The sequence below is a fragment of the Cyclopterus lumpus genome, chromosome 16 (genome assembly GCF_009769545.1).
Source record: "Cyclopterus lumpus isolate fCycLum1 chromosome 16, fCycLum1.pri, whole genome shotgun sequence".
Taxonomy (NCBI): domain Eukaryota; kingdom Metazoa; phylum Chordata; class Actinopteri; order Perciformes; family Cyclopteridae; genus Cyclopterus; species Cyclopterus lumpus.
The window spans coordinates 7,150,790-7,176,089 of record NC_046981.1 but is presented as its reverse complement, the minus strand read 5'-3'; the positions used below and the strand labels follow the sequence as shown (position 1 = coordinate 7,176,089).

General features: G+C 40.7%; 1 protein-coding gene across 1 annotated transcript in view; it reads left to right on the top strand.

The window, feature by feature from the left end:
- Positions 1 to 4,863: 4,863 nt before the first annotated feature.
- The window catches only part of col14a1a (collagen, type XIV, alpha 1a), a 107,932-nt gene continuing 87,495 nt past the window's right edge, over positions 4,864 to 25,300 (top strand). The window contains exons 1-5 of the mRNA XM_034554304.1: positions 4,864 to 4,919; positions 5,174 to 5,289; positions 15,219 to 15,332; positions 18,693 to 18,836; positions 19,099 to 19,194. Coding sequence (XP_034410195.1) covers positions 4,864 to 4,919; positions 5,174 to 5,289; positions 15,219 to 15,332; positions 18,693 to 18,836; positions 19,099 to 19,194 — 526 coding nt within the window. The remainder of the gene's footprint in view (positions 4,920 to 5,173; positions 5,290 to 15,218; positions 15,333 to 18,692; positions 18,837 to 19,098; positions 19,195 to 25,300) is intronic.

The following is a 25,300-nucleotide window of genomic DNA, read 5'->3' as shown; positions in this document are numbered from 1 at the left end:
TAGTGTATCTTTACCTTAAGAGCTGTCCGGTTAGCACCTCTGGGAACGCCAGGCCTGGTACCAGATGACAAGCCGGCTAATAACGGTGACTGGTTGGCCTAATCAGTAGGCTGCGGTCGCTTCAGCCAGCTGCTGCCCTCATATTAACCTGCAGCTTGTTATTAACACGGTGTGTGTGTGTGTGTGCGTGCGTGTGTGTGTTTGTGTGTTTGCGAGCCCTTGTATGTGTCAACTCTACTTGAACTCGTCCAGGCCTTTTGCTTGAGTCTATAAGACAAACAAAGCGTGTTTATTTTTGCTGGTTTAAATGCATCTCATTGTGTGTGTGTGAATGACGCGGTGACAGTGATGCTAAGCCCCACGCCTCGGGTTATCTCTGCGTTCTAAAAGTGTCGGGCCGGTGGGGCTTCAGGTGTATCTGTGTGTGTCGGTTTGTGTGCGAAAGCAAAACGTGTCAGAGGTCTTTATTTAAATGTAAATTTAGTCTTTGCAGATAGTAGTCTTTTGTCACATGTGTGTGTGTGTTTCTCTCTTTCATTCAGGGTGTGTGTGTGTGTTTCTCTCTCTTTCATTCAGTGTGTGTGTGTGTGCACACAATTGTCTTACTCAACAAAAAGAATCAAATGAAAAAGTATAATAGTATAAAAATAATATTATTGAATGCTGCAGCTGTTGAATTGCAGGAGGTTGCAGTTTTTGAAGATATACAACTTTTTCGTCTTAATAACTGACATTTGAGGAGAGAATTTGCTGTTCTCTTGCTTTTGCTGATTGATACCTTGAAACTCATATTTGTCTTTCACACAGTCTGAGCTTAATCATGTGCCTGCATATAGACACAAAGGAAGGGGTTCATTCCTGTTTCCTGGGAGAAGTCCTACGCTCACAGAAATTATGGCTGTGTGTCAAAGCCAACAATGGTGGCTTGCTTGTAATAATTATAGGAAGGTAGAGGAAATGCAGGAGGATGTGGTGGAGTTTGATCATTTTAACTATTACAATAAGTTATTCAACTTCAAACACTAAAGGGATGAAGATGTCACAAAGATCAGTTTAAAGGCGACTAACAAAGTTGTTGTACAAAAACTCTAGTTGCATCTTGGGGGGGATAAATACATTTTTAAAAAAGAAATGGTGTTTTGTGTGCGGAACATTTCACTAAACCTTGTCAGTGTCAGACAGAGTATAATTTGCTGTCAAGTTTTAAGTTTTCATACTGTCTCGCCACAAAGTCCCCTGGTGCCTTACCATAGAGATCTGTCACACATCACCTGAGTGCACACACAGTGAGACAACCCATCCAGTCTAATTCCTGAGGTGAATAATATGTACAATTGTTGAAAGTGAAAACTGAGATTCAATACTCAGTCCCACACAGACTTGTATGACAGAAATTAGGATGTCTAGACCAGAAGAGTAAAAAAAATAAAAAATAAAAAACAATTATTGTATATAAGCGACAATAAGGGTAACATCTCAGTAGAAAGGAGAAGTACCAGCACTAAACAGATATTGTTTGCAGTGCAATGACTTTAAAAACGTTATGAGGCTTCACAGCATGGTCAACGGCACTGAGCTAAATGACCTATGGATCAACTCCACCATGCATGATGCATTTATTCATCACGGTTGGGATGGACAGCGATAACAGAAAGGTAGACAGAAGTAGGAATACAGATTAAGAAGAGGGAGAGAAAAAGAAGGAAAATAAGTAAGACAATAAATAATAAAGGGGCAAATAATGACAAGACATCAAGACTATTGAATAGACGGGGGAAAGGGACACACATGGAGGGCAGCATGGTTCATCCACCGGGCAGGTCTTTAGGTCTGTTGGTCTGTGCGCGTCCAGAGAGGAGCTGTCAAACCAAAGCCACCTGATACCACACTCAGAATACTAAGTCAAACCAAAAGTAAGCTTACAACGGGTTTTAATATTGTCTATTTTAGTAAACGTGAAACCTATTTGTAGCTTGAGTTCCTTTCAACCAGGTGAGTTGGAGCTTTAATTTCACCTATTAAAACGTCAGCATGTCTGTGGACTCTGGCAGCTGGTGCTGTTTGGTGTGTGGTCAGCTGCAAACGGGCAGCAGATGAACGGGAAAGAGACGGCAGACGGACAGGAAGAGAGGAAGAGGCTGGAGGAAGAAAGAGGAGGAAGGAAGGGAGGAAGGAGGAGGATATTGAATCCTTATCCACTTGATTACAGTGTTCATAGCATCTCGTCAGTTGTTTGGCTAAGGAGTGCATACGTGTATTAAGAGAGAGAGAGAGAGAGTGTGTGTGTGTGTGTGTGTGTGTGTGTGTGTGTGTGTGTGTGTGTGCGTGCTGCCTCAGGGACACACCTGGAGTGTAGCTGTACAGCATTTCAACTCAGCAAGCCACAGGCACATTTCACCAGCCTCTGTTTCCCATGACTCCCTCTCGTCCCCCTCAGGGCGAGTCATACCTTCTTCCCCAGCAGAGGAGCTGGCTGTAGACAGCATTACAAACTTTTTCTCCAGCACAATGTAATTCCCAATTTATATTAAAAGTGCTCAATACAAAAGTCAGTTTCTTTGTATTCTTTAATATAAAATGTCAGCTCACTGATTTCACTGATTTGCTGATGAACATGTGGACAACTTGATGGGTAGAAAGCCTACAGCCACCTCTGGTTTCAGCCTAGAATATTAACATTCTGTAAACAACAATGGACAGATGGACTCACATCAATGAATGAACAGAAGTTAACCTGAGCACTCAGAGCTCCACTTGGTAGCTTGAATCAGATTATCAAAATGAATTAGTGTAAATATTCTTTGAACTCAAATGTATATTCATGGACATGTTCGCAGTGATAAAACACTTGGACTTGGACTGGTTGACGAGGCTTCACAGATAAGTGTTTTCTTCTGTGGATCTGAAAACCTGTCTTGGTGCCTTTAACATCGCGTCTCGGGCTGCGCGCACCTGCTGCGAGCGCACGCGGGGCCATTTGCAACGGGACTTTTTCCTCAAGTCAAACAGCAACGACCACCATGTGGATCCCTTAAAGGCGCTGATTCCGGATATGAGACCACGATGAGTCCCGTCGTGATCGCGGAGGCGCACTAAGGACCCCGGGGGACTGAAGCCGGATTGAAACCTGTAGGTTGACAGCGGAGGTTTTTGCGCAGCGGCACTGGGTTTCTCTCTCTCTCTCTCTCTCTCTCTCTCTCTCTCTCTCTCTCTCTCTCTCTCTCTCTCTCTCTCTCTCTCTCTCTCTCTCTCTCTCTCTCTCTCTCTCTCTCTCTCTCTCGGGGCGAAGGGTTGGGACAGGGAGCAATAGCTGGAGGGAGGGATGGCTGAATAAGGAGAAGAGAAACACCCACTCCGGACCGACCGAATTGTATCCGGAGAGAAGGAGTGAGAGAGAGAAAGAAAGAAAGAGAGGAGGAGGAGGAAGAGAAAGAGTAAGAAAAAAGAGAAACCCAGCGGTCTTTCGTATTCAGAGGATTTCCTTTAGGGATAAAGGGACGCTAAGAATTGATGACTAGAGGTAAAGGCGATTTCATTCATCGTGCACGTGTGAGTGAGTCGGTTCTCAGGTGTGCAGCGCTGGAGGAGTATTTGAACGCAATGTTTTAATTTAGCTATTTAGCTGCACTTCAAAAGCCATCACTGGAGACCAACCTCGAAGACACGGTCAGTGAATCAAAGTTGTTCAGTCTCGCAGGTGGAACATTGGATTTGTTTCCAAGAACACAATAAGTGTCCTCCACTGTCTTGCACTGTGATTTAATGTTATTGAATATGTCTGCAAACTGTATTCCACAAATAGCTTTTAAAAGCACACACTTTGAGCATATATAGACTGCTTAATTTGTAATGAGGACTACGCCTTTGCTCTGGTTTCCACTAACCAATTAACCGGTTGCAAAGGAAATTACACAAACTGAAGACAAAAGAAACTCCCTGGCTTAATGTGAGTTAGATCGAGCCGCAATTTGCTTTATGTTTCATCACATGAGTAAAGAGAACTACATTTTCAATTGAACCTCACTCTGACAATGTGTCTAATCTTAATTTAGAGAGATTAACTCTCATTTATGTGTGTGTGTGTATGTGTGTGTGTGTATGTATGTGCGTGTGTGTGTTAGAGAGAGAATAAAAGGGAAAATCATTTCTGTTCATGTTCCCTCTTCATGCCTTGAGAGAAAACTATCCTATTTCCTGGAGTATTTCATGCTGATCGACATGCATTTGGGGTGACTATGGGTCAGTGGTTAGCATGCCCGTCTTTCAATCAAGGGGTTGGCAGTTCAATCCCCGCCCTAGTCGATGTGTCCTTGAGCAAGACACTTAACCCTGCATTGCTCCCCGTAGCTGTGTCTACGGTGTATAATGTAAAGTGTCTTTGAGTATCTAGAAAAGCACTATATCAATTAAATGGATTATTATTATTGTCATATTTCTGGCCTTTTGACCCCGTCTGAATTGAAGGAGCTGTCCGTCATTTCAATACCACAGGGTTACCTCCACTTCATTCAATTCAGGAACAACTTTTGTCGCTCGTGCTGTTTTCTTCACGCGACTGTCAGCAAGTGTGTTTCTCAAGGAAAGAAATAATAAGTACGTCTGTCTGTGTCCATCCCCCAGTGTGAAATAATGAGTGGCAGCCTACAGAGGAGGTGAAGCAAAGGGTTGTAGAGGACCAAAGTGAAGGGGGTGAAAGGAGGATATGAGATAAGAAGAAGAGGAGAAGATCTGTTCTCGTGAAATGTTTCCCCGCTGGACTGTCAATCAAACTGTTCTCCCCCTATCCGCCTCTCACTGTTTGTCCTCCATCTTTTTTTTCTATCAGCTCTTTTGTTCATTTCTTCTCCTCTCCTCCCTCCAACAATGTCCTCCACTGTTTTCCCCTTAGTGTGGGCGGGAGGCTCAACCGCTGCTCTGCGGTCAGTCTAGACTGTCAAACTGCTGCTCTGTAATTGTATCAAAGTGGATATTAAACAGGAGCTAACTGATTCCAGATCAGCGATTTTGGGGGCAAGGTGGGTTTTCTTGACCCACAGAACCTCCATGCAGTTGAATGGCATTCACTGAAATCCCCCTTTCTTTCCGTCCCTTACTGCATTTCCTTCTTGCTTTGTCCCTCTTTGCTTTGCAATTCCTCCTTTTTCTGAACACGATCTTCCTTCTCTCCGTGCAGGTCTAGACTGCTGGCTGTGAGGATGTTGTCAGCGGGGCAGATTAGGTGGTGCTTGTGGACCCCACTGGTGTTGCTGGTCCTGGTTTTGCATTTCCCCTCTAAGGCACAGGGTCAAGGTAAGAACTTTTCCCTCTTGTCCAGAGTTGTCTCTCTGCTTCTCCCCTTCCCATCCCTCTCCTCCCTTACCTTCCCAGCGAGTTCCTCCATTTCCACCCCATCTAACTTTTTCTTTGCTTTTAAATCTTCCTCCACTTGACACCTTCACCACCCAATCTCTTCCCATCTGTGTCCGTCATCCCTCTTCTCTCCTTTCTCCCTTCAGCGCTCTGCCCTCCTGTATCTCCACATCCTGTTCCCTTCCCTCACCTGACCTCTCCGTGTCTTCTCCTCCCCCGTTTTCAACACCATTCCTCGCTCTGCAGTCTCTCTGTTTGACGTGCAGGCTCAGTCCAATTAGATTACATCACGCTTATGATCATATCGCCTCCATATCGTCGTGCCATTTCACCCCAGCAGCACGGCAATGCTTTCAATCCCGCTGCCGATGTCGCCATGCTTCAGAGGGGCTTTAATAAACGTGTTGTAACGGTGCGCTTCAGGCTGTGAGGATTGCTGCTCAATATATTACGCTCCAGTGTGCTTTGCAATCAACCTCATACCCCAGCAAGCCTGATTTAATCATAAGTCTCATCAAAAAGTGGGCTGCTGTCTGTCTGATTTTGGACATGGATGTTAAAAATCTGGATGCACTGTTAACAACAAAATGCATATTTTAGTTCCAGTTGAGCACATTATATATGTTAATGTATCATCATGTGTCATTATTGGTAGGGAAGGGTGTTAAAGTATAACAGATGTGTTTGTTTGTCTGAATGAGACTCGGATGCTGACACTCCGGCTGCTCCTCTCTGTCAATACAGCAACTATTAGCCTGAGAGATTAAGCCAAACTACCTGGTAATCCTTTCTTATCATGTGATCAAGACCAGGAGGTTAGTGATAGATGTCCGACGCGATTTCAACAACAGCTGTAAGAGAAAATTCAACTTATTCCAACAAATCTGTCGGAGACATCTTTTCTGAATCTTATGACTTGTGTGTGTGTGTGTGCGTGTGTGTGTGTATGTGCATGCTTGCAACTGTTTGTATGAGTTCACAGGATTGTGTGTTTGCAATTGGCAGCCCATGAAGTGCAAAGAGTCAGGCCTACTGTAGATTTCTGGATAGACATAATATGAAAATCACCCCAAGGGACATTTAAATATTTAACTGACCCAGCTGTGTACGTGCATATAGGTGTGTGTGTGTGTGTGTGTGTGTTTGTGTGTGTGTGTGTGTGTGTGTGTGTGTGTAGCTCACATTCCTTCCAGGATGTGGAGTTAAAGGAGCAGGGAAGAAACAGGTCTTGTTTAAAGGAACGCTACGCATAGACATCAATGAAATATTTGAAGTTGTAAATAATCCACGTATGACACAAATCTGAGTGGATCTGTGTGTGGCTGCTTTAGTTTATTTACCCGTGTAAGTCCTCACTAAAGCGATTGCTTTGAAAGGAAAGGAGTTTTCTAGTTTCTCATGTCTTTCCCCTCATTTAGTTCTCAGTCTTTGCTCTCTCTCCACGTCTTTCTTCTGTGTTCTCTCCCTCCATCCTTCTCCCTCTGCTTCTCATCAGTTTTTTTTTTCCCCATCTCCTTTCTGTAGTACATGTTTTTCATTGCCGGCAGACAGAAACGGGACGTGAGACAGAAGTGTGACAGCATAGCATAAATTAGGTTGGGATGTGATCCCAGTGAATCACGGCAGAACATGGACGGCCTCCCAGACACCATGGGAGCGTGCTCTGTTCAGTCCCTTCATTAGGGAGCATGAGATAGCCATGCATTTTATGCCCAGTCTGTCCCTGTAAGCTGCAACATCTGGTCAGAGGGTATTTGAGCTTGAGGATTAGTGTGTGCTTTACCCATGGAGGATGTTTGTATACACAACACAAATGTCTGGGTATCGTTAGGAACTCCCACGACCAAAGAGTGCACGGTCAGTTCAGGAAGGGGTTTTCTCTGCAAGAAATGACTAACGCATCAGATGATGTTGCATTCAAACGTAACAAGCTGTATTTAAGATGATTGAAGTATAGGAATCATTTAATCGGTAAATCAAATAAATTGCATATTTGACTGTTGCACATGCCTTTTGTCATTGCGCAATTGTGAAACATTTTCCTTTACAGACAAATTACTTTCGCTGAAATAAAAATAATCTAAACCTAATGGAACACTGACTCCTAAAAAATGTGTTTATAGAGTTCAAACTTAGTGTCAACTATGTTAAGAAACATTCTTTATTGTAATAATTTGCAAAATAAATTTCTAACATTTAATGTGTAACTTCCTTAAAGTCGTCCCATCTTATATTTCTTTCAATCTTTACAGCAAAAAGTATCTGTAGGGGGAACACTTTTCAATTTATCATTAAAATGTTGACCCGATGGTGGCACTAGAGGGAAAGACGAATAATAAACAAAGTCATTAGAATTGATCTTAGAACAATTGAATATCTGTAGAAAATGTCAGGGCTTTCCATCAAACAGTTATCAAAACATTTAACTTTAAACTAAACCTGTCAACCTCATGATGGAAGATCCCCAAAAAGGGATTCATCCTCTGACGGTGAACCAACAGTTGTTAAGATATCAATTGTTTTTGAGATATTTCATTCTGGACCAAAGTGGGGAGCAGAGACAGACAGACGTTGGCATCCACAGCACCTCTGCTAACAAAATTAGATTATTATTATGCATTATATTTGCTTATATAAAGTTAATTATTGTAATTGATTTTGTTGATTGGCCGGGTCAATACAGTTCCTCCGTAAACATCCCAACAGATTGTGAGCCCGAGAACACGTTTTACAGATATAATGCCGTTTTGTGTTTGTGTGCCGCGTGGATGTGGTTAGATGGCACCCTGTTGAATTGGTGTAAGCGAAAAGTCAATAATTTCAGTTATAATGAACAAGGAGAGAAGCCAATGTTGGGAAATAATTTATTCATAAAACAAAAGAGAGGTTGGGATGAAACAACCTGTTTTGAATATTTGTAAATGCTAAATTTTCCAAACCTCGACTGCTGCTGGCATGTCATAATCATCAGCCACTTTGGACTAAATGGAGCATTGAATATGTGATGTGCAGGAGGCTCTGTGTGGTTATTTTGATTGTAAATAAACCAAATTAACTTTAATGAATGGGAACGTGAGCTAATGCTGATTTATTTGGAAAACACACATCTCTTGCGAGGACAGATATAGAACAACACAATGTATATTAATATCACTCTGGATATCCAGTTCACTCTCCATCCAAAATGCATTCATATGCCACATTGCACAGTATGGTTACCACAGTGGAGCTAGGAAGGTGAAGGATTTGCAGTCTGAAAAGCATGAAATAGGATACAAGCCTTTTGGAACATAGACGTGTCGCGTGTGAAGCCCGAAGGGGCTCCTGGTTGAGTGGATATTGCTGTAGGACAAGGATGTGAGTCGGCTACTTGGGACCTGGTTTTGTTAAAATAACTGAGGAAAAACTGCCATAGAGGTAAGAAAATTACACATTTAAGATTGAACTGCTGCTGCAGCTTTTGTCAATCAAGAAACCAGAGTTTACAACACACAAGATGAACACCATGTCTTCCATATATAATCCCAAATTTAAAGAAAATACTGTTGTAGTTCTGGCCGTCATGTCTAATGGTTATGACAAAATTGTATTCTCACCAAAAGTAATTTCTGAAATCTGGTAACATCAGGACGTTGCTAAAACAAAGTCAGTCGGGACAAGTAAGTAACCGTTTTATTGGCCACTTGGGGGCAATGGAGACAAACTATAAACACAACACAGACATTTCATACATTTTAAGTTGGTGTGGCGAACAGTTGTGTGTTAACAGGTGCAGCAGTTTACCTCTGAATGAGTAGCAGTCAAATATTCACTCCGGTTTTGGTCTCCACCAACTCCTGAGGGAAATATACCTTTAGCTGCTCGATGCTTCACTGAGTTCACTGATAGTCATTCAATTCAGCTCATGGGTCGGTAGTACAGTGGACTGTTTTCAAGAGTGAACCACAACAGTAGCATTGCAGGTTATTGCACACTAACACTACAATATGTACAGAAGGTATTTGAACCAGGTAGTCGTCTTTAAACTATATGTTTAGGGACTGTTTGGCTAACCTGGGGGTTTGTTTAAAATGTGTATGATTGATATGAGCTTTTGTTTCTTGCTCCGAAAGATTTTATTCAAACAATGTTCTCACTAAATACCAGAGTCTAGAGATATTGCATGTTGTTCATGACCAAAACTACAAAAAGACCATAGTTGTAATAAACTATCCTTTAATTGATGCTGTAAAGACTAAATGCAACACATAATGTCATGTTGAAGTGTACACAGGAGGGACCTAGACTTGGAAATGGTCAGACTTAGAAAGGCTAACCTAGACTTTAGAAAGGCTTGAAAACTCTCGTTTAATGTCAAGCATCTCCTTTAGTGTTAACCTAGTTGGGTATTTTATGGTGATGGATTTTTTTCACTGTTGGTTGGTAGACATGCATAATATTATGGCTCCCTTCAACAGAATGCACATGGAGACAGATCATCAGCAGACTCTTAATATTCAGCCATACCTTATTAGAAAGCCTTCACACACACACACACACACACACACACACACACACACACACACACACACACACACACACACACACACACACACACACACAATGCAGTAGACAGATGAGAGTTAAGGGAAAAAGGCATCACTTACATGGATAAAACGATGAATGAGAGTGTTAAGTGTTAAGCCACCAAGGACAGGAGTGAGAGGAAGGGGCCAGAGGAGGAGGAGATAGGATAAAAGAGGAGAAGAGAAGACAAGGGAATAGGAGAGGGAGAGATGTGATAAAAGAGTGGGGTGTTTCATGAGAGCAGCAGAGGAGATATAAAGAGTGAAGAGGTAGAAAGAGAAAGCCAGAGCGGATTTGGGTCCGGTGCTATCTCGGTGAGCAGAGTAGTTCTTCTACCGACTAGACGCCGACCTCATCAAACAACACATGCTGCCGCGCTGGATAAACACACACACTCACACACACTCCCCCTATCTCTCTCATGTACAAAACAGTAGCTATCTTGTGGTGACAGTGCAAGCCAGCAGTTGTCATCCATAAATCCTGCATATTAGTGACGCTACTGTTGCCTGAACACTCACTGTGGACTCAGTACTGTGCTAATCTGGAGAGGAAAACAGGGACTTAAAAAGGTCTTGAGTGAGATGCATTAGAAATGAAGGAGATGGATGTGTAGAGGAGATGATGAATAAGAGAAAGAGGACCAATCAAAGTATGATGGAGTAAAGTATAGGAGAGAAGTGGAAAAGAAATAAAGGCAATGAGAGGAGAAAGTGGATGAGTAGATGAGACCGATGATGTGATTGAGAGGACAGAGAGAAGGGAGAAAGTGTTATAGAAGATGGGAAAGAGGCAACTGGCATGGAAAAAAAAATGGTTGAGTAAAGAAAAGCAAGGCGAGGCAAGGCAAGTGTATTTGTAGAGCACATTTCAACAACAAGGCAATTCAAAGTGCTTCACATAAAACCATAAAAAACATCTAAACATAATGCAAGAAAACAAGATTTAAAAACAATTAAGAACATTCATTAAAACATTTAAAACAGTCAAAAAGCAAGAAATAGAATACAAGTTGCAGTGCAGTTAAAGAAATAAAATGCAGTAGTGAGATGAAGAAATTGATTGATATCCTTGAATCTTATTCAATTAAAAGGCAACAGCAAACAGAAAAGTCTTCAATCTGGATTTCAAGGAGCTGAGGGTCTATGGGGGTCTATGAGGGTTTCTGAGGGTCTCAGCAGACCTGCAGCTTTCAGGCACTTTGTTCCAGATATGTGGAGCAGAAAAACTGAACGCTGCTTCTCCGTGTTTAGTTCTGACTCTTGGAACAGACGACCTGAGGGGTTGGGATGGTTCACAAGGGAGCAGCAGATCACAAATGTATGTAGGCCCTAAACCATCCAGTGCTTTATAAACTAGCAGCAGGATTTTAAAGTAAATTATTTGTTGGACAGGAAGAACTGGAGTGATGTGATCCGCTTTCCTGGTCTTAGTGAGGACTCGAGCTGCAGCTTTCTGATTGACTTTTTACAGAGGCCTGTGAACGCACCGTTACAGTAGTCAAGTCTACTGAAGATAAACGCATGGACAAGTTTCTCCAAATCCTGTTGAGACATAAATCCTCTAATCCTTGATATATTCTTTAGGTGATATTAGGCTGATTTTGTGATTGTCTTGATATGGCTGTTCAGGTTGAGGTCTGAATCCATAACTCTACTAGATTTCTGCCTTGGTTTGTGGTTTTTAACATCGGCGATTGAATCTGAGCGCTGACTTTTGATCCTTCGTCCTTGGGACCAAAAACTCTGGCACATCCAGTTGTTGATTTCTTCAATGCATTTAGCCAGAAACTGTATGGGATTATAGTCCCTTGGAAGAGGACATTTAAAGTAAAGTGGAAGGAAGGAAGAAGAAGAAGAAGAAGAAGAAGAAGAAGAAGAAGAAGAAGAAGAAGAAGAAGAAGAAGAAGAAGAAGAAGAAGAAGAGAGTAGCAGGATGAAAAGAAGCCAACGTAGTACAGAACGGCCAAATCAGACGATGGAAAGAGGAAGTTTATAGACAAAGTTGAAACAGAGACAAGGATTGAGGGGAGGGATGGAGAGAGGAGATGAAGAGGAGCAGAGGATTGGACGACATTTACTCATCTACCAGCAATCCTGGGAGGAGTCATCTCTTCTTAAAGACTGGGCGTCAAGCTGTGCACGTATCACTCTAACCCACATCATATCACTTTGTTCTGTGCCTCCAGTTACAGACTTTTCGGGAGATTAGAAGTTCATACTTCAAATTAGACATTTTGAATGTAGGTTAAGCTGCACAAGGTATGAACATGTTGAATATATTTTTTGAAGGGATTTCTAAGCTATTTAGGCGTTTGTAAATTCCTTCATTGGGGCTTTGGTGACTCAGACTATTTACTGGAGCTACATTGTGTTGCTAAGCATTCGTCGCCAAAGTTCTGCCAAACGGCTGGATTTGCATTTACTACCTGGCCAAAAGCTTAGGCAAGGAGCTGTAGGTGGCTCGCTCATTCCATCGGTGTAACTTTTTCGAGTAAATGGCTCTGGTTTGTGTGATATACTGTTGTGCTATACATGGGTTTGAGCTATGTACTGTAAGTTCAGGGTGGAGAGTTTAACTCTTCTAGCCAGACTCTACAATATCTAAGCAAAGTATGTTATCGGGAGAGGATGTCTAATGCGTTTCACCAGAGCATCTTGGATTGAGACACATGTCGAGTTCTTGGATTATGTTTATGTCTCTACGGTGGTAAACAACAACAGAGATTTGCAAAGGGTAATTTATATCAGAGACCCTCATGTACTGTCTGCATCCGCACCCATAAGAGCTATTATGTCCATATTCATTAATCATAGTTGCTGTCACTCACTAGAATAGCCTCCAACTCATAGAACCGTGACACGCATTCACAGAATAAAGAGGGTCTTAGTTGTCTCATTCTTTTTTTACATACCTTTTCTATTAAAATTCAGTGGGTGTATGAATGTGCGCGCGTGCATGTGTGTGTTCATTGACATGCAAAGCAAAGATGAAGCTGTTCAAGGCACCCGGTTATTAGTACCCTGTCTGCCAACTCAATTCACCTACAATCAAGCACACGCTAAAATTTACCAGAGTAATAATGAACTAGCTCTATCACAGGTTTGAATTATTCATAGATCCGTATTGTGGGGTGTAATTATACCGTTTCATTCTATGCATTTTGGGTATTTGATAGGTTTCGCAATTTGATTACTTAAGAAAAGTAGTGAGCAAAATGTCAAACTGTGAAGTTGAGGGGGTGGCTCACCATGTGCCAGGCCTGAGTCTCTACCACTGTGGCTGGGTTAAGGTCTGACCTCTGCATGCCGTCCCCTCTCTCTCTCCCCATCTCTCCATCAAAAAGTCCAGAAAAACATCTTAAAAAAAACTGTGACAGCAAATTAAGTGGCATTATAGGATATGGGGACATGTTTAATTTGTCCTTGTTTGCAAACATGAGACTGGATTCTGTTATTTTGGATTCTTTAACTGGGACTTGTCTTTAACATGGCTAAAATATTAAGCATGTTGGCAAGGGAAGTCAATATCAAACTTTCCTCTTTATCTTGATAATTGATTTGAGTGGATACAAGTTAGAACATCTATATATTTCAATTATATGGATTACTAACACAAACTAAATCAGTTTATTATAGTTTTTTTTACCCAAGTTCATTCAACTACTAACAATTATGGTCATCATCATTTTAAAATGTGGAAATTAACAGAGCTGAGTCGGGCAAATCTAACGTTTCTTCTTACAAAACAACAATAATGCAATTTGGAAAATGCTGTCGACCTGATTATGGCCTGATTGAGGTCTGTTTTCATCACCGAGTGAAAATCCTGCACAGTACACCTCAGGTTTGTCAACGTCATATCACCCATTTTTTCTCTGAACAGTTTCTCCGTAATGCCCGATGTACAGTCTTTACATGTCAGCACTCTTCAGACAATCATCATAATCGACAGATCAGCACACATTTTTGTTGGTTGTTAAATCGTTAATATGGGTCAGCAGTAAATGTGAGGGGTCCTTTAACGTTTATTACAGCTTAAAGGGATACTTTGGAATCTCAATTGTAGCTCAATATTGTTATTCCCGATACCTTCAGACAGAGTTTATACTCTAGCTCTTCATTAATTTAGATTACTGCAAAGAAGAAAATCCAAAACTTTACCAAGCTATCTACTTATTAATTAAGTGCTATCCTGAACCTATCCTTGACATGTTTTTAAAGAAAGTGCTGACAGGTAGAGTGACTTTACATTGGCAGTGTCATCAGATTTATGGATGACAGTGTCGAGTCATTTATAGAAACTTTGTAGAAACATATTACAAATGAGTGGTTTGTGGTGAATGCTTTGTACGTATGAACTAACATAGGATGATATAATGAAATGGTGATATGTGTCGCAGACATCAAGGTTATGTCAGCGACTTTTTGTTTTGAGGTGGATTTTGTAGTATTCCATAACGCTAGACTCAGTGTTGCTGCTGTCTGTTCTTTTCTTCAGTTGTATTTCTCTCTCTGTGCAGATTAAAAACAGTCAAATTCTCTTGTGCTTCTCGACCACATTTATTATTATTCTTACAAACAAGCTGCCTCAGTGTGTTTGTAAGAAGCCACAGACTGCACACACACACATGCAGAGAAAGGCTGCTGTTAGCATCATTTTTACCAGGCCACTGCTGATCTCTTTTCATTGACAGAGGGCTGCTCAGGATGCTGCTCTGTAATCATTTCTCCACGATATTGTATATATCAGAAATGTATTACCACACATTGGCACAGGCAGAAACTGCTTTTTTTTTTCTTTCTTTCTTTTCACTTCTCTTCACTCGTTTGTGACAAAAATTTAAATCGTCCCTCCTGGCTTGTCCTTGGAAAATATCTTATAAAGAGAATTTGACTGGAAACGCTTTCTTCTAAATCTGTGCCTTTTAAAACCTCTTTCATGTTGTTTTGAGCTGAAGCTGATCGGTATGACATGCCGACATGCTCCTTTATGTGTTGCTCTCATGGATACAGCAACTTTTAAATGGAAATTCTCTCAGCCCTCTCCATGTCCTTCTGTGCATCCATTGTTATGTTTCCTCTTTGAGTGATTTTGATTTGTGTCTCTTTGTGGTGAAGCTTTTGTTCTCTCTTTTGGTTGTTTCTGGGTTTAACCACTAACTTGTTGTCATGTTAACACCAGGTGGCTGGGAACATTTTGATTATCATTTTTATTCATCAACGTATTTTTTTATTTCCAATCATCATCATCATCCCCTAGCTTTATTGAAGCTGATTTAATTGTGGTTAATTGTTTTTCAGTTCCAGCTCCAAGGAGGCTGCGTTTCAAAGTGCTGAGCCCAAGCAAACTCCTGGTTTCATGGAGGGAGCCCAAAGGAGACTTTGACAGCTATCTATTTCTCTACAACAGTACAGGTAGGATCATTTTGCTGTTTACACACACACACACACACACACACACACACACACACACACACACACACACACACACACACACACGCACGCACACACTTCTATACCAAAGAAGTAGGACTTAACGTTTAAATTTGAGGGGGAAGGATCCCATTATGACTTGGATTTTCTGTCTGTCAGGAAGGATTATGTAATTTACTTCTTATCAAAGCTCCTTTGAAGGGATCACACTCTTGAGAGATGTGGAGGACTCAAAGTTTGTCCTGTACCTCTGCCAAGTTTGAGACAAAGGAATGTTTTTTGCTGTGTAAGTGGATTCTGTCAGCACATCTTTTTAAATGGGACAGATAGGTACACAGGACAGTAGGACACACACTGAATCATGATGGAGTTCAGTCCAGTTCAGACTTATCTAACTCACCGGATGTAGATTGTGGGTATAAGACAGATGACAAACAACGTTAGCCATAGTCGTCATTCTTTCAGCAGTAAACTGCATTATCACTGTATGGATTTGTTGGCATGATTGACACCTGATATTCTGCTTTCATCCTGCGCCAGTACAGACACAGTGCAGGACCTCGTCTCTTTCTGGGCACGCACAGTGCACTCAGTAATCACCCTGAACTGCTGAAGTCTTCATCGTGCAATCAGAGTGCGCCTACCATCGCAGCCATACATCTTCTTTACATTAATCTTTATACCTTTGTTGGTATTAACATTGTGCTGAAGGTAGACAATTCTTTTGCAGCCGCTGTAAAAAGGAATACGTAGGACTGAATAAGCACTCTATCGTAAAACTTCTCCTTTGAAAGAAACGCCTCGTCTGACAATTCCTTGCTGCCTCCGACAGCTGAAAAGAGAACAAAAAATGAAATTTATGGCCACTTCCTCTTAGGGAGTGCAACAGTAGCTCACTGGCATTCAGCAAATGCAGTAAAAACTTTCAGTGTCCTCACACTATGTGGATAATAAAGCCTTCTTTGATAATAAGGAGGACGAGGACACAAAACACTGTCCTGTGTCCTCATATCCCGTTGGTGTCAGATGAGGTAAACAACACCCACGGTAAAGCTTGTCAACAATGGTTGAAGTCTTTTTGTTGAGAATAAAACACCATTTTAGATCACAAAAGCAGCAGTCAGAGGGGCAGCTATGACCTTTTCTCCTAAACTAAAATGCAATTGGATAAGAATTTAGGTTTAAGGTCGAAGCAATTAACTCATTTTTGCCAAGAAAAATGTCAGTTTTTCTTTCGAAATGCTTATATTCTCTAAAACATATCCCCCACCTACCCCCTCGATCCAGTAGCTTTATTATTTTATTTTGACAGTGCATGAAGTGAACTAAAATAAGCACTTATTGGAAGTCTGTTCAATAGCCTGCCAACAATTTGGGAATTCAAATAATGGGGGTTTTGTCTGTATGTGCTTGCATATTTGTGTACTCATCAGTACCAGATGTCAATATTTACTCTTTCAAATCTCAGCGGAGTTGAAGCCAACGCCAGCAGAAAAAGAGTTTCAGTTTTTACTTTATACAACTGTAAGTTATTGTCACTGTGTTTCTGCAAGATGAATGACTTGGATATTGTCCAGTGAGTTTGCTTTACAAGAATTGGTACACAAAGTGGTATACAATCCATTCAGTCTCTGAGGTTTAAATTAGGTTGACAGCAGTGCAGGAGAATGTGCAGATTTACTGCCGCACTAATGCAATAGACAGTGGAAACACATTGCCGTTGCTTTGTACAGTCTATGCCATGCGATTTACTTCACCATTATAAAACATTGTTCTATAGATCGACTGTTCAGACCATCACGGGATTACACATTTCATGTACACAAGTTTTCATTTTTCATTTGTAGACAGTCAATCAGAGTCAGATAGTAAGTTCTCATCAAGTCTTTTCACGTGTAAAACCTCAAATGAATAGAGCGGCGTATAAAGTGGCGCTTTTTTTTAAAACCACGATACAGTCCTGCCTCTCGAACCTTATTGCTTAAATAAATGTGGCAAGTGTACTTTAAAGAGAACATTTGTGTTTATTTTATTGTCAGGAGTTGAAAAGATCAGTACTACTCATGTCTGTGCACCATTTTTAAGATGTTGTTCGACTTGTTTTTTTAGATAACATTTAGCTTTCAGACATGTGCGTGGTATCAAGCTATATAATACTTTTTCTACCCCTCGGAAAGCAAGTGAATTGGCGTATTCTCAAACGTTTGGGTTTTCACAGCACATCACGTGACGTGTTAGTTGTGGCTCTCAGCCTGAGACAGAAAGTGAGACAGCAGGGGATTGCAGGTTGATACTTAGACCTTTTTCATGGCAGACATTTTGGCTATGGCTGTAGGATAAACACAGGTGAGACTAATGAATGATAGTTCAGTTCCATCAAGAGTATCAGTACGCCATGACAGTGAGCAAGCATGCACATTACCAGCAACCTGGAACTAGCTCACCTAAAGAGAATGCAGTCCTTTTTTTAATGTCATCAATTGCCGCTGTGCTTTTTCTATTATGACAAGCCAAAATGTCTTATGTAAAAAAAAAAAAAAAAGTCTACTAATTAATTTCCGGCCTTTGGAAAACAGAGCCATTTACACTCATTTGTCATATGGTGACCCAGTGAATGCCTACCTTTCACGTTCAGCCCAGATATTTGGTTGATTGACAGTAGGTATGTCACCCTGCTCAGACTACGGTTCTGGTTTGTGGTGTGAACACCGAGCCGTGCAGCTACCTCAGCTGACCTGCTGTCCCCTTCAGTAAGATTTATCTCTTTTCCCCTAAAGGCGTCTTTAATCATCACTCTGCAGGCACAAGGGACAGAAGAGCTGAGGAAGCACACACACACCTTATTGATGGTGACATTGATTGCTGGGTCAAACTTGAAATGCGGTGATAATGTGACCTGTTGGCCTGATGAGGATTAGCTGCTAAGGAGATGACACAAGGACACACTTACTTGTTTCTTTGTGAGGATCCACAATGTATTTCAGGGGTAAAACCCAAACGTCAAAACCCAAAACCAGCGCTAAATTTTAATCTCTTTTAGCTCCAACCACAAGCCTTGGAAGTAACAACAACAACAACATCAAACAGAATCACATTTTGGACCACAAAATGTCTTGGTTTTGGAGTTATTGTTTTCATTTCAATATTTTTTGAACATATATGCTCACAAAGAAATGCATAAAGTAGATTATTTCGACCTTAAACACAATATTTGCCTGCCTTCAGTATAGAGGATGTTAATCAACTCTTCCCTGGATTAACTTAATTTTGTCTCGGTCACGAGAATACTAATATTTCTAACCTTTGGTCCCTCTGCACCTTTTCTCTCTCTCTGTCTTTCAGGTGGTCAGCAGAGGGAGATTATAATATCTAAATCTGACACAAAGGTGTTGATAACAGATTACAGCCCCTCTAAGGACTACACTGCCAGTGTCATCAGCGTCAGTGGCAGTGAGCAGAGCTCGCCACTTCAGGGCAGACATAAAGGTGCGTTCATGCATTTTACTTTGTTTCTTTTCTATTGCTCTACTGTATTCTACTCTGCTCTACTTCACTTCTCTATTGTAATCTATATATCAAATATATGTGGGTATGTATGTATGTATGTATGTATGTATGTATGTATGGATGGATGGATGGATGTATGGATGGATGGATGTAGACCCAGATAGAGATGGGAATCTCTAAAATAACAGTTATGTTATGCTATTCTGCTAACTTGTGGTTTAATCCATTTTATTTGCTGAAGCTGAAAGAGGTGAGAGGGACGGAGAAGACAAGACTAAGCCAGAGAGGCTGACTGAGTCAGTTGTACCTACTGAGGATGCCAACGAGATCTCTGGAGGTAGGACAAACGCACACATACACTGTTTCCAGGAGAGGAAGCCATATACAAATCCTGTGCTCGCATGAAAAGTATAAATTGTGCCGAGTAGGACTCTGTTTAAAGAGTCCTCCAGTCAGTTGCCATAGTGATGTTTGGATGAAGGAGAAACCGCCATCGGTGTTGTCTTTACCAACAGCTCCATAGAATCCACCTTCTAAAGAAATACCCAGACAGACATCAGCCTGGTGGTGAATACTACTCCCACCAAGTGAGAGTAAAGATGCCAAAACCATGTACGCTTCAACAGGGATTCATTCACAGTAGAGCTTTCTGGAAACTCTTCAGCATGCACAATGCTGCGTGAAGTGACTTTGACTGATGTTTGGTGATGAGTGACCCAAATTGTTAACTTGTGTCTGTGAGGTTGCTTGTTATTTTGAGCTCTCCTCCCCAACAAGACTTTCTGGCTTGTTATTATTATTATTATTATTATTATTTCAACCTCTGCTGAAATGTGCGAAAAGAAAGGAATGCATTCTTTTTTTATCTTGAGTATATGTACTGTTGATTTCTTTCAGCCGTGAATTCATTGGGGAATCTTCGATATCGCTGGTATAATTGAGGGTGTACAATATGGTTTTCTCTGTGTGCTTGTGTGTATTAGAGAAAGATTAAGCCATTTATTTCTGCAGACTTAGGCATGAACCATGCTGGTGGCTGAATTTGAGACACTAACTGCAGCTGAAATGTGAATGTGACTGCTTTTGCAAGATTTAAAAGTAATTTCCTGCGACAGTTTTTTCTATTGCTGTCAAGCTTTAAGTGTACACATAGACAGAATCTCATTATTATTTAGGCACTCTTGCCTCCGATTGGCTCATTTTTGTACTGTGTGATCATTTTTCAGTGAAAAAAAGCTATTCAGGAAGTTGTGATTATTGAATTTGGTGTGAAGAAGTCCATCCTCAAGTGAACTGCATACTATGTGTCATCATTTTCACGGACTATAACCCTTATATATTATTTGCACAATATAATTTGCCTCTTGCTAAATGTGCACTTCTTATTTGCTGAAAGAGCAAGAGAGGGACACACAAACACACTCACATACACACATAAAAAGAAAGAGAGAGCATCACTGGGCAATTAACCAAGTTCTAAAGCTTATTTATAGACACTTTGCATCCGTGAATATATAATGAATTGTCTCTTGGGTGGAGATGAAAATACATCGATAGTAAATCACAGTAAACTTCATATTGACTGCAATCTCACTTGCAGTGTTTTAACCTGCATAGTGTAGAGCTATGACAAAAGTATTGGATTCACAATGAAGAATGTGTAATTCTATATAATTATCATATCTATATACAACAAAGAGAAGATATAAGATAAAGTTTGTGTTATAAAGAACCTTACTTATATGAAGACCTTACATATCACAAACTGTTCCTCTCTGATACACACTGGACTGTCACTGTGCACAATACTGTCTTTAAAAAAAAGAGATGAATCACAATAAAATCTAAACCCATATTTTTATGAAGAAAGAGAATAGATTTTTTCAGACGCCCACCGACTGATTTCTTATCAGGTCATAAATTCATATACCAACCATCACTTTTGTGGTGATATTTTGAGACATTTTCTTTTGTTTTTCGAATGCCAAATTTCCTTTTAGATTTGTGCTCTCTCCGAAAATAGAGATCAATGTGGTGTCAGAGCAGCATTGTAGCTGGCATTGTTTTAATAAAATTCCCAGCTGTGCCTCTTGAGCAACAAATCTGGTTCCAACAATGTGAGCTTGCCCTTATCCACAAAATAGAAACTTAAACTTCATAAAAAACTAATGAACATAATTTAAACTGTAATGACTCTCTCTCTCTACCGCCCCCCCCCCCCCCCCACACACACACAGGTTTAGATCTTTGATGTTCTTTTCTTCTTTGTTTCTTGCCCTCCTCCTCCTCCATCCTGTCATTAAAAACTGCATCTCCTTCTCCTTGCTGTTATCAGAACCACTCACCATTCACTGCAGCAGAGTTGACCTTGATTGGTGTACTGCTTCGTACCTGTTGGGGATTATGATAATATCCTGCTGCGCTTCAATAGAATTTGTGAATGTACCGTGTGTGTGTGCGTGCATGTGTGTGTTAGTGCCTGTGTATATGCAGCTTTGTGTACTATAGTGATGATGACAATGTCTCACTGTTGAGACTGCTCTTTCATGTTGCACTGTATCAAGTGACTACTTCTCTTTCTCTGCCTCTCTATCAGGTTGTCTGAGTGTGTGTGTGTGTGTGTGTGTGTGTGTGTGTGTGTGTATGTGTGTGTATGTTCTTCAGTGATAATACCAATGTCCCACGGGGCTCCAAAGAGATGGTGTTGTCTGAAGTCTCCCTCTGTGTGTGCGTGTGTGCGTGTGTGTGCGTGTGCGCGTGTGCGCGTGCGTGTGCATGTGTGTATTAGTGATGCTATCCCAGTCCATCACCGCTCTGTTCCAGAGTAGTAATCAGCTCTCTTTTATGTCAGGGTGGGTTGTTTACAAAACCTTTCATTAACAGCTGGTTCATAGTCTCATCTCCACTCTGATGTGTGTATGTGGGTGTGTTTGTGTTTTGCAGACAACAGACAAGTCAGTTGTCTTTTTGTGTGCACACTACCTTTTTATATATGCGTGGATCACACTTTAGGCAAATTAATATTTTTTTTAACTTTCAAGCAATTTTATTATAATAACAAATTAGTTTGGATACAGTTTTGAATCTCTCTTAAAAAAAAAAGTAGTATGTTTTGTTGTTTTTGGCTACCCGTATCAAATGCATCCTGGCTCGTGTGTGTGTGTGTGTGTGTGTGTGTGTGTGTGTGTGCATGTCTGTTTGTGAACATTTCAGTCTGTTGGTTTGAAGTTGCTCAGATGTTTATTTAAGTAAAGGGAGAAGGCTATTAGCTAAAGGAAGTCTCTTGACACCTCCTCCGCTCTCAGTAAAATAACCAGCTTAGCCTCCCACTTTTTCTTCTAAAGATACTCTACAAATTACTTAACCGTATCCTAAAGAGCGTAAGCACAGGCTGTTCTGAACTAAATACAGACCGTCCATTCCAGGAATTCTTTGACAAAACTAATTTTCTGTCTGCTCTTATGTGAGAGTCTGGCTCTGAGCAAACACAACAGGTTTAAAAAGAATAGTTTACCTTGGTTTGTAGTTTGTAGTCTGTCTGTTTCCAGTATTGATGTTCGTCATTTATGGGGTCTGCAACCTAAAAGTCGATGATTCGTATCATTGGCCAGGGATTCCCGGGTCCAATCTCAGTTTGGAGAGAGGACTGAAGCATTTTCTTGCCGCCTATAAATCAATGAGTGATCTCAGCACCGGATTCAGCTGCTCACCGCTGAACGATGTGCAGAGAATTCCTTTTCTCCTTGAATATCAGTTTCAGAGTTGAAGTGTCTTTACTTTTTGACCTTTTGCAGTGTCATTGTCTGCAGAGAAAGGCATGTTACAAGGATTTAAAAGCTTGGAGTATCATTAAAGACTGCAAACCAGACTCATCTTGGAAATTTCAAAGTCAGATCGAGTTTTAGTCATTCAGTACTGTTAAATAAAGTGCTATATCATTGTGTCAAATCAGTGCAGTTATTACTTGTGGACTCTGTGTTCATGAGAGAAAGTAACACAATTACTGTGAAACATTATTGCTTTATCTTTATCCGTCCATAACCAACTGACAGTAATTACTATGAATAGAAACATGCAATACTGCAAGATGCAGTCGAACAACTTGACAGGTAGTAGTTGAGCTTAACATGAAGGCAGAGTTCAAAGGTGGGTGTGGTCTGCAAGGGCGCCAGGGGAGGTAGAAAGAGAGGAAGCACTTTACTCCCCCGCTCAGATTAGGCATTGCGGCTGGTGTGGTCCCAAGATGGTCTCTAGTTTTCTTTGATTCTGTAGACAGGAAGAGAGGTGGGAGAGAGAGAGGCATACTGGGAGAATCATAAAGTAACAGAGACGGAGGCAGTGAGAAAATATCGATGTCCCTTGTGAAATGGTATATGTGTGTGATCAATCATGTTGTTGATAGACAATTGTGTTGCTGGAGCTTCAAAGTCTTGGCTGTAGAAATACAGAATTTAGCCATTTGGTTTCATTTCTGTTCCAACCGCCTCACCTTTGATTAGTGGTGCAACGGATCATAAAACTCACGGTATAATAATAATATTTCATGCCGCCAATACTAATGGTTGAGGATCCATATTGGTAGATTCACATCGCTTTGTTGTTTGATTATAATAGCTGGTAGCTCCGTCCGTCCCATAGTCATGTCAACAGCTCTGTGTAAACCATAACAAAACAGAACTTTGGTTTGTTGGTCGTTAGTGATGCTTCTGACATTACCAGCTCATCCCCGGTCAATTTAAACTCAGGTTAATTGTTTACAATGCAACACAAATCAGAGACCGGCGACTAGAAAAGCATAAATGCAGATGTCCCGATTGCATATTTTTACTGAACTTTAAACTGTGTAAACTCCCTTTTCGATTCACATTTCTGTTAGAATAATAATCAATAATTATATATTTTAAAAAAGCTACATTTTCAGCCACTCGCCAGCTGGAGTGCCACAGTAAAGTTTGTCATACGTTCACTTTCCACATCAGTTCTGCCAACAAAAGAGTCTCTCTGGACTCCTTATTCAACTGGCTGCATTAATAAATGGTGTTTTAAGAACTTAACATTCATACGTCAGTTTCACAGTCCAATGTGCCAAAACATCAACATCTACTCTTTCCAGTTTAGACCGTAAGCAGACAGAGCAAATTCTTTGTAATGCTTGTTCTCATGGGGCCATTTGACATCCATTCAGGAGGTTGCCTTCTCTGTTTGCTTGATTCAGTGGTTCCATTTTGGTTAAACGCCTAGAGAAACTTTCAAAAGCGTATCTTGTGGTAACCGTGCTCCCATTTGAGCTTTTCATGTTTCTTTTAGCCATGCTAGCGCCACGGCTTAGAGATGGCAGTTGGTCTGTTCATTACTTTGGTCCAGACTGAAATATCTTTAACTTTAGATGGATTACTTTTTCTTTTCTTTTACAAACATTCATAATCTTCAGAGGATGAATCCCACTGACTTTGGTGACTACTTGATGGATTTCCAATTCAATTGTATAGATAGTTATGTTTCTCTTGTGCCACAATAAGGTTCACAATTGTGGTTTCGAGTGAAATCTCTCAACAACCCACGCAGTAGCCATCTTGGGTTTTGACCGTTGACATCTTGGCTTTTTGCTACCAGAAATGACATAATAGTGGAGTTATATCTTCAACACTGAATGAGACATTTTTACCAACCAAAAAGTTTACAATTAAATTTAATAAATTTAAAACACATTGTGAAAGGCTTCTTTGACGAAAACTACTATAAACGGAACAATACAAGGGATAATTGGCAAATAATATATATATATATTTATTTTAAGTAGATTTTATTCCATTATTGACTGTTGGTTCATCTAAGTTTCTGCCAAAATAAAGACAGTAAGGAATTACACAGCCAATGACAATAAATATCTTTGTCTGCCTTAAAACAAGAACAAATCCATTCGCGGTCCCTTGTGCAAGACAGTAATATGTTTTCATTAGAAATTGGGCTTAAACAATGTTTCCTCAAAAATAGTAGAAGTTATTTGGACAGCTGTGTAATATTAAATCAGAGGCGTTGTGTGTGTGTGTGTGTGTGTGTGTGTGTGTGTGTGTGTGTGTGTGTGTACTGTAGGCTTGTCCATGACTGTAGTTGTTACAAATGTCGGTCAGTAGCCTCCGGTAGTAAAACAGATGATGGTCGCCCTGCAGACCATAAAGATCTAAGAGATATCCCACTGTAACTGAGAACTGGTTTCTCTAATCAAAGCTTCAAGGAGACAATTCCTGTTTTCTCACTAAGACAGTAAGTTGTTACCTGACCTATTTTTGAAGAAGTTGTCTATATGTATTTAAGTTTAACATTGATTTGTGGAAAAAGCCTCTTCTTTCGCCGATGCTACGGTGCCTATTCCAATGCATATTAACTAATAGGATGTGAGCCGAGTGTCACCCTTTGACTAAAGCTTTAAACCGGCGCTCACA